General features: G+C 40.9%; 1 protein-coding gene across 3 annotated transcripts; it reads right to left on the bottom strand.

The window, feature by feature from the left end:
* Window positions 1-645: 645 nt before the first annotated feature.
* LOC139383928 (zinc finger protein 770-like) lies at window positions 646-5,382 on the bottom strand. 3 transcript variants are annotated; one of them, XM_071128543.1, is made up of 2 exons: window positions 5,246-5,382; window positions 646-4,769 (listed from the first exon to the last, which is right to left on the bottom strand). In XM_071128543.1, exon 2 carries the CDS (start codon window positions 4,704-4,706, stop codon window positions 1,236-1,238), a length of 3,471 nt encoding a protein of 1,156 aa, XP_070984644.1. In that variant the 5' UTR covers window positions 4,707-4,769; window positions 5,246-5,382; the 3' UTR covers window positions 646-1,235. The 3 variants fall into 3 exon arrangements, with proteins under 3 accessions (XP_070984644.1, XP_070984645.1, XP_070984646.1); XM_071128544.1 differs by having other exon boundaries at window positions 5,196-5,370; XM_071128545.1 differs by having other exon boundaries at window positions 646-4,765; window positions 5,246-5,365.
* Window positions 5,383-10,179: the final 4,797 nt, after the last annotated feature.

The raw sequence follows: 10,179 nt of genomic DNA on the forward strand, positions 1-10,179 counted from the left end.
TCAAAACTGGAATTTCTACTCAAAACAAAGGTTGTAAAAGTATACTAGACATTTATAGAATAAATCACACCTAGTTTGATGATTCTGTTATTAGTGAAAACGTTATTGATTTATATAGCTTTAAATGGAATTCTATAGATGTTATGTATTATCAAGTCAAAACTGGAATTTCTACTCAAAACAAAGGTTGTAAAAGTATGCTGAGTTCGTTTGCGGTTTGACAATAACTGATTAGGGCATATCCTCTGGCGTGTTGATGCTAATGTGTTGATGTTCTCTGTATCCATAGCAGAATGATTTTGCAGTGCATGGTGATCGAACAGGTTTCCTGTTATATTCATCAGCGGTATAGGGAGGGGGAAGTCTGAATCCAAAAAATAGTAAATAAAATGTTCAGTATACCTGCAAACACAAAAGTGAGCAGTTCAGTCATCTGCACCCAAGCCTTCAACATATTCTTAACTCTTTGTTGATTGATATCCATTGAATTGTGTCCCTTTTCTGTTTTTAGAAAGATTTGCATAAATATGAAAAGATAGATCGTCATAAAACAATATAAATTTAGATCATACAAGGGACAAACCTTCCCTTAAATTGAGATCTTTACATTTTTCAGTTAAGTGCCTGCACCTGCTACCCTTTCAAATCCAAATGTTTCAGTTGGGGAGTTAGGTTCCTGCACGAACCCCCACCAACTAAGGAGGTTCCTCGATAAACCCCACCTATGGGGTTCTTGGAAGAACCTTTTGGGTGCCATTTTCAGAGCCAAGAACCCAAAGGTTCTTCAAATAAGAACCCTTGTTGAACCCCTACTTTTTAGAGTGTATCAAGATAGCATGTTAATGATTAAGTAACCAGTTATGATGTCAAGTAGAATTTTGCATAACTCAATTGACTAATCAAGATAAAATCGCAGAGAAATACTTTTATTTATACATTTATTTGTTCTGAATATGTCATCTAAAACTTGGATTAATAACAGCAAATTATGGCAGATATACAGGTGATAAATAACCAATAAATAACAAGCACACCGTTATACAATTCCACAAATGGCTTGGCTTCACAACAGTAATTTCACAATAATTTCAATTACAACACAAGGCAGTTTATTAAACCATTAATATGGTAATTTTGTCCTTTCTGAATAGTGATGTGGGAATGTTAAACTAAACGGAGAAAAGATGAGAAAGAAATCATATTAGATATAGGTCAATAAAAACAGAAATATATGTTTAGTCCATGTCTGATTTGTGTGTGCGCTGGTGGGTTTTTAGATGAGACGCTTGTGTGAAAGTCTTCTCACACACTTTACACTGGAATGGCCTCTCGCCTGTGTGGGTGACATAATGTCTCTGGAGTTTGGAAGGAGTCTTGAAATCCTTGAAACAAATTGCACACCGATATGTGCTTGACTGAGTAACCCCAATTTGATTTCTTGAGGCACATTTATGGAGCTGAAGATCCCTTTCTGTTTCAAAAGATGTGATGCATTTATCACACTGAAATGACATGTGAATTGGTTCACGCCAGTAATGATCAAGCCTCTCATTTTGGATAACATTATGACTGTCTGCATCTGCTATGACTTGATTGGTTTGAAATTCCATTTGCATAGAATGCATGTGACCCCCCATTTCCTGTTGCAATGAATTATGACCTGTCATCTCATTGTTTAGGGCATGTCTGTGAACAATAAGATGAGTAGCAAGTTCAGATGGTGACAAGAAATTACTGTGACACTCAGTGCACCAATAGTCCTCGCTTTGTCTACTCCCAGATTCCATATTATCATTTGCTAGGCGTATGTCTTGTATTGCCACAAAGCTTGGGTCTCTTGCCTCTGAAGAATGACCTAAACCCTCATCAGTGACTGAGCAGTGATCAGAACTGTCTTTGTAGGACTGTGGCATGTCTCTCAGTTTATTTCCGTGAGCAGAGGCAAGAGTTTCATGGTCAGGGTCCCTAAATGTGCTGTTATCCTGGACATCACTACATGTTTTAATCTCATGTGTTCGTCGTTCATGACTTCTCAAGTGGCAAGGCTGTCTGAAAGTTTTAGTGCATAAACTGCATTTGAATGGTCTTATCCCAGTGTGTATGAGAAAGTGTCTAGATAGTTTCGATGGCGTGTCAAAGCCCTTCTGACAAATCGTGCACAGGTGTGCTTTTCTTTTAGCACAGGTCACCTTGTTTGGTATGGACTGCTTAGAAGTGCTGTTAATGTTGTTGTCCTGTTGTGCCTTTGGTTGATTACTACAGGTATCCTCAAAATTGTCCTGGCATGGTCTCCATTCATTCACACCATTTGAATGGAATGTCTCTGCTTTCATAGAACTCGTTACAGGAACTTGAACACAGACTTTAGGGTACTGAAGTTGTTGCGGCCTTCTTACTTTCATTCTATTTCCCTGTCGAGAGGCAGGTCTGAAGGGTCTCCACTTGTGAGTTCCCTCGTGGACTTTCAGGTGTGTGGCCTGTCTGAACGTTTTTCCACATGCCAGGCATTGGAATGGTCTCAAGCCACTGTGTACAAGGTTATGTCTTTGTAGTTTAGAGGCAGATGGGAAATATTTGAAACATAGCAAACACTGGTGTTTCGTATGGCTTGTACTCCCCACAGAGATGGCGTCAGCGCCTTTCAAAGCCAATTCTGGACCTGTACTCAGGAAAGGGGCATCACTAACTTTTCCTGTTGAAGGCATTGCTTGATTTTTCAATTGCAAGTGGCCACTTTGATCCAGTGTTGTTTCTGGTGGCATTTGGAGAGGGAGCTGAGGCTTGGATAGGGAGGATGTTGAATGCTGAAACCAATGCATTTTCCTATTGCTTTCATTGTGTCCACAAGCAAAAGTACTGCCTTGACCTGACTGTTTCTCTGTAGGGGACTTGAGGTGAACGTTCCTATCAGAATTGTGCTTTTCAGGAAGCTTTTCCTGAAATTGGACACCCACTGGAGACTCTCGGTGTTCAGTAATTCGAAGTGATGGAGGTCTAGAACGTGGAGCATATCTTTGCTTTCCATTTTTGGACCACAGATGAGTGTGGGAGTGGATCCTCAAATGTGTTGGCTGGCGAAATCGCTTCCCACACGTGTGGCACCCAAAGGGTCTTTGACCAGTATGGGTCAACATATGCCTCTGCAGTTTGGATGGAGAAGGGAAACATTTAAGGCATGCAAGACACTGATGGTTCAGTTGCTGATTCTTTGCTTTCTGGTGAGATTTTGCAGTTGATTCAGGTTCCTGCAGAGTGGAAACTGGAAAGTCTTTATCATCTTTCACATTCAGCTTCCAGTGCTCTGGTTTAACAATAATATTGAGTTCAAGAGCTTTCGATTCATTAGGCTCTGGAGAAGTCATACCTTTGTCTGAATTTTGGTAAGCATGTTCAGTCTTCGACACAGACACGGCACCCCTTGGATCATCCACCTGACTTGTGTTCTGAGATTCATCTTGGTTCTTATGACTGACTTGGTGCCTCTTTAAATGGGTCGAAAGACGGAAGGTTCTGCCGCAGACACGGCACTGAAAGGGTCTTACTTCTTTATGCATCATGTAATGCTGCCTGTGTCTAATTGAACTGCTGAATGTTTTTGAGCAAATGCTACACTCAAATTGACTGGTACCACTAGCATTCGGCTCTACTTTGACAGGAAGCGAAGACTTTTCTAACTTGTCCAGGTGCTGCGGGGCACCGACACTTATTTCACACTGTAGTTCCATATCTACATTTGTGTTCCTAGCATCTATTCGCTTTTCTTTTTGTTTGGTACACACATTTTGGAGACTTGATTTATTATGGGAGGCATATAGGTGGGTTTTCAGGTGTGACACCTGCCTGAATGTTTTCCCGCAGTCCTCACAGGAAAAAGGCTTCTGGCCAGTGTGAGTAAGAAAATGACGCTTTAGTTTGGATGGAGAACAGAATGTCTTTGAGCAGGTTGGACATTCGTGGTTCACCCTCATTCTACCTCTGAAAGAGCTTTGCTGAGACCCAAGAATGGGGATAGTCTTAGAAAATCCAGTAGGCCTGCGTTCATGTATTTGAGAGTGCATTTTCAAATGGGCCCTTAGTCTGAAGGCCTTCCCACAAATGTTACACTCAAAAGGTTTTGGCTGACTGTGAACTGGTAAGTGCCTCTGAAGCTGGTGAGGGGAACTAAAACACATCAGGCACACTGTACATGTGTAGACATCATCTGTGTGCCATGCACTGTTCTCCATTCCATCAGAGACGATCATGTTATCATGCAGCAAATCTGTGAAGAAATGGCCTCCTGGCTGGGTGTTTTGTTGGCTGCTAAATAAACCATTATCAGCAGGTGAGATAAGTTCAAGTTGCGGTTTGATCTCTGAGGCTGTAGTGTACATCTCTGGTGGTGTCCTCTCCATGGTCCCATCTCTTTGAAAATATGCTGCAGGCAACAGTGGGGTATCTGTAATTAAATCATGTCCAGATTTCTCAAGAGCTGGATCAGGGTTTATGGGTACTGGTATAGTATGTTGCAAACTGTCTGTGGGTGGACTCCAATTGTGGTAATTCCCTGTGTGGGTCTCGGAGTGCTTCTTTAAATGTACAGATTGTCTAAAGGCTTTGCCACAAACCAAACAGGTAAATGGCTTTTGGCCTGTGTGTATGAGATAGTGTCTCTGGAGTTTAGAGGCACTCGGGAAACCTTTACAACAAACGCTGCACTGATGCATTGTCGTCTTCTTCGTTCCTGTGATGTTCGACAAATGCTTGATGATTCTCCTTCATTGAGCTATCTAGGAAAAAATATCAAATATGATGTGGGTAAATACACATAGAAAAGGTGTAATGTATAATTAATTTAATCAAATACAACGGCATTCTTCAACCTAGCATGAGCAACAAAAAAATATATTTCAAATCCATTCATGGCTCTTTTAGCGCGATTTCGTAATGAAATATTTCACCTGATCAATAAAACTCCCTTACAGTAAGTAACATAAAATAGGCCTGTTGAGACGTAGCTAGCTACATGTTACGGGATAGCTAGCTAACGTTACATTCATAGCTATATATACATCAAACTCCCAGGTAACATAAAATAGGCCTAACTTGCAGTCAACACATATTAGGACTGAGTTAGCTAGCTAACGTAACATTCAAGCTAGAATGGCAAACTGAAAAGGATAGCGCTACTAGCTAGCTTAGCTAGCTAACCTTACATAATGTTTCATTTGCCAGTTTCACCAGGATAAATGTTTAAAATAGTCACCATGCACGAGTCCAGTTGATGGTAATTCTCAAGAATAAGAAATACAAGTAAAATTGATGCTAGTGCGGTACAAAAAACGACGAAAAATGTCGATTACGTGAAAACAATGTTCAAAATAAACAACAACTGTGTCCGTCTCTCAATAACGCTCGGATGGAATCAGTATTACTTATTTAAGGTTCCCACACTGCTGTTCTGACGTCTACCGTAGTGGCAGTATCTATTTATGAGTTTTAAAAACGTTTTCAAAATTAAAAGTGTTATAGATGATGTGATTATGTATTTCATGTATATGTGCTAATATAGTAGCCCAATTACTTACAGCCTAGAAAGTAATTTTTGTTTAAAAGGATAACCAAATTTGCAGGAACAGCTTCCAAACTCTTCCGGTATTTTCATTCACAGACCCAGTTAGTGGGGACATTCAGACACATCCATCAAATCCATTTGTTTGGACATGGATTCAAATTTGAAAACCCAAGAAACACTCTTTGAAGATGTTATTTGTAATATGATTATGGTTGGCTTGGCACGCCAATTGTGACACAAACTCTAATTATACAGCCTCATCTCTGGGCTTAATTTTAGTGCAAATTTAAGATTCTATCCACAATCCAAATCTCCTCCGAACTCATTGAACTAACCTGTACATCAGGACATAATCAGCCATATGCGTTAGAGCTGCAATCTGACCTTGTTAATTCAATGCAGGCAAGACTAAATACGTGTTGTTCTCTAGTTCACACAAGAATATTTAAGATTAATTACATATTTATTCATTGGATGGTTCTCCCATTGATCGGATTCCCACCTACAAATATCTGGGCATTTGGATTGACAAAGACTTATTCTTTAAAAAACATATGGATGAGCTTGTTGAAACGCTAAAATTTCAAGTGGCTTGTTTTTTTAGAAATATAACTTGCCTCTCCCTAAGTAGCAGGAAGCAGATTGTACAGTCACATTTATTTAACTAGGCAAGTCAGTTAAGAACAAATTCTTATTTTACAATGACAGCATACCCCTGCCAAACCCTTCCCTAACCCGGATGACACTGGGCCAATTGTGAGCTGACCTATGGGACTCCCAATCACGTCCGTTTGTGATACAGTCCAGGATCGAACCAGGGTCTGGTGTGACGCCTCTAGCACTGAGATGCAGTGCCATCCTGGAGCCCAAATGTCCCAAATACAAGAAGTGTAGACCTTACTGTGAAATGCTTACTTACAAGCCCTTAACCAACAATGCAGTTCAAGAAATAGAGTTCAGAAAATATTTACTAAATAAACTAAAGTAATAATTTAAAAAATTAAGCAACACAATAAAATCACAATAATGAGGCTATATGTCGGTGGTACCGGTACCGAGTCCATGTGCAGGGGTACAGGTTAATCGAGATCATTTTTATATTCGGTAGGGTTAAAGTGTCTATGCATAGATAATAAACAGCGAGTAGCAGCATTGGTAAAAACAAAAGGTGGGTGGGGGGGAGGGGGGTCAATGTAAATAATCCGGGTTGCCATTTGATGAATTGTTCAGCTGTTTTATGGCTTGGGTGTAGGAACTGTTAGGAACCTTTTGGAACTAGACTTGGCGCTCCGGTACCGCTTGCCGTGCGGTAGCAGAGAGAACAGTGTTTTTAATATTTTTTAAATTTAACTAGGCATGTCAGTTAACAACAAATTCTTATTTACATTGACGGCTTATCCCAGCCAAACTCAGGCGACGCTGGGCCAATTGTGCGCCACCCTATATGACGAATGTGATACAGTCTGGATTTGAACCAGGGACTGTAGTGATGCCTCTTGCACTGAGATGCAGTGCCTTAGACCGCTACGTCACTCTGGAGCCACTCAGGTGACTGGGGTCTTTGACAATTTCCCTGCCAGTTCTTGAATATGGCGACACCATTTATCGGAATGCAGCAGCCAATACTCTTAAACCTTTGTATGCTGTCTATCATAGCGCCCTATCTCTGGTGATAGTTTTAATATGCATCACTGCATCCAGTATCAAAAGGTTGGCTGGTTCTTATTAAAGTCCCGTTGGTCACATTGTTACTTATTTACCTTTGTTACAAAGCTCTAATGGACAAGCATCCAACACACCTCACTTCGTTGTTTAAGTTTAAAGACATGAGTTACTAAACACGTTGACAGGGTTGGTTAAGTCTTGAGGTTCCTCGGGACTCCACCGAATTGTGTAGATCCGCTTTTAGTTTTGATGCGCCCCACTGCTGGAACAATCTGCAGATCTCGTTGAAATTGGATGTTCTGGTGCCGCTCAGGCAGTTTAAGGTATTGATTGAAGACCTGGTAGCTGAGAGATGTAGAATTTATCAATGATTGTATTTCAGATTTTTGTGTATTCTAACTGTTGCTTGTATTCTATAAAATGTGTCAATTGTCAAAGGCAAGGCTCCCTGTTGAAATAAAGGTAAAACATGTATAAAAAAATACCTGTCTGTCAGAGGTATAGTTAGTCAGAAACGGAGAAAGGGTTGCTAAGTTTTATTGGAAATACAATTATAGAAGTATATGTTTACCTCAGCCCAGGGTCAGATTTGGACTGGAGATCGGCCTTGGCATTTCAAACACAGCGGCCCATTTTTTCCCTTGAGGCCCCCACACGGCCCATTTTCTTCCTCCAGGACCCCACACTGGCCCATTTTCTTCCTCCAGGATCCCACACCGGCCCATTTTCTTCCTCCAGGACCCCACACCGGCCCATTTTCTTCCTCCAGGATCCCACACCGGCCCATTTTGTTCCTTGAGGGCCCTATTATTAGCCAGATAATTATTATTATATTATATGGGCTAAAAATGGACCAGTCTGTCCCTGCCTCAGCCTCAACTTAGATGTCCCATATCCTGTAGTGTAATTAAAGATTAACAAATTAACCTAGTGGCTTTCTAGCGCTGGAGCTTTCTAGAAGCTTACTGTTTACTGCCTGCACTCAGTCACCCTCGGATTAGATGTTTGACTAAATACTTTAAGAGATGCAAAAATACACAAAAGAATGGACAAACAAACTTTTAATGGAATTAACAAGAAGGCCTCCAGTGAGCTCTACCAGAGCTGCTATTTGGCTGCAATTCATACAATCAGACATAAGAGGGCTGCAGACACCACACAATAACCTGCTTCATCATGAAGCCTTATAAAGCATTGTCTATAAATCAGACTGTTGCCATGGTTACTCCATGATATCAGTCTTAAAGAAGTCACTGTAAAAAAATATGCAATAGTCTCTACAAGCGAAGTGGAAGTGGAGATAGGGTAACCACAGGAAAGTGTTGCTTACTCAACTTTTTACGGTACCGGTAGGTTCTGTTGCTTGTATTCAAATCAAATCAAAGTTTATTTGTCACTTGCGCCAAATACAACAGGTGTAGGTAGACCTTACAGTGAAATGCTTACTACCAGGCTCTAACCAATAGTGCAAAAAAAGGTATTAGGTGAACAATAGGTAAGTAAAGAAATAAAACAACAGTAAAAAGACAGGCTATATACAGTAGTGAGGCTACATACAGACACCGGTTAGTCAGGCTGATTGAGGTAGTATGTACATGTAGATATGGTTAAAGTGAACATGCATATATGATGAACAGAGAGTAGCAGTAGCTTAAAAGAGGGGTGGTGGGTGGTGGGTGGCGGGACACAATGCAGATAGCCCGGTTAGCCAATGTGCTGGAGTATTGGTTTCCATCTCCAGACGCATTACACGTGACGCACAATATCTAAACAATAGCCGAATGTAACCGAATGTTGTCGACCAAAGTGCACTCCCTTGCAATCAGATGGAAGTGCTTGTGAAATTTTCCAGCTGATTGCATTGGACAAAGTTTGGTCTGTGCTTCGGTTAAACTCGCCCATTGTTGACATACGCAAGTTGCTTGCGTTAGCATTGAAAATACAACCAGTGTACTGAAGGTCGGGTTAATAAACAATTATCTGTGGATACATATAAGAACAAAATCAGCAGACAACAGCTAAAGTACGTTCAACGTTTATTCAACAGTCTGACTTGTGATGGAACTGTTCACAAAAAGTGAGCCTACATGTTAAAAACCAGAGAGAAGTATTACATTTTCAGAGTCGTAGAGGCTACATAAAGGAATACATGGAAGCACCAACATGTCAGTGATACATGTCTGATATGATGGTTGCTGGTATTCACAGTTGTAAAAATAAAATAAAACCTTTTTTTGAAGAAACACAAATATGAACACTTTCAAAAAGATTCAAAACATGACAATCGTATCAGCCCCCATGGATTTTAAACTAGAGGCCACAGTGTCGGAAGCCCCAGAGACATCCTAACACGGTCTCCCCCACTGTATAAAACTGCCAGGGGGAAGGAAAACTGTGAAGCCAGCCTGGGTAGCCTGAAGGAGCTAGCACACAGTCAAAGTCCATGTGCCTGGCCACAATGACAAGGGCCGCAGGGTGGTACACTGCACACAAAGGACAATGTTAGCCACAACAACTACTAGTTTGTGTGGCTGGCTGCAGGTTTCTTGAGTAGAGGATGTTTTTTTTTTACATAAAAAAATAAAATGTCACCATACATTTTTCTGAAGATACAATGGTAATAACTTTGAGCAGTTAACTTCGACAAACACCACAGTCTGTAGATAAGGTTGCAAAATTCCAGGAACTTTCACTAAATTCCCTGGTTTTCCCAATATCCCGGTTGGACGTAGCCCGGATCAGGAGGGAATAAGCAGGAAATCCAGATTTGTCCAACCAGGATTCATGGAAAACCAGGGAATTTAAACAGGTCAACATACACAAGGCTGCGGGGCCAGACGGATTACTGGGATGTGTGCTCCGGGCATGTGCTGACCAACTGGCAGGTGTCTCCACTGACATTTTCAACATGTCCCTGATTGAGTCTGTAATACCAACATGTTTCAAGTAGACCACCATAG

Source organism: Oncorhynchus clarkii, chromosome 25 (genome assembly GCF_045791955.1).
Source record: "Oncorhynchus clarkii lewisi isolate Uvic-CL-2024 chromosome 25, UVic_Ocla_1.0, whole genome shotgun sequence".
Classification (NCBI taxonomy): domain Eukaryota; kingdom Metazoa; phylum Chordata; class Actinopteri; order Salmoniformes; family Salmonidae; genus Oncorhynchus; species Oncorhynchus clarkii.

Coding starts and splice junctions, on each gene's coding strand:
- LOC139383928 (XM_071128543.1), bottom strand. CDS start 4,706: ATGCATCAGTGCAGCGTTTGTTGTAAAGGTTTCCCGAGTGCCTCTAAA.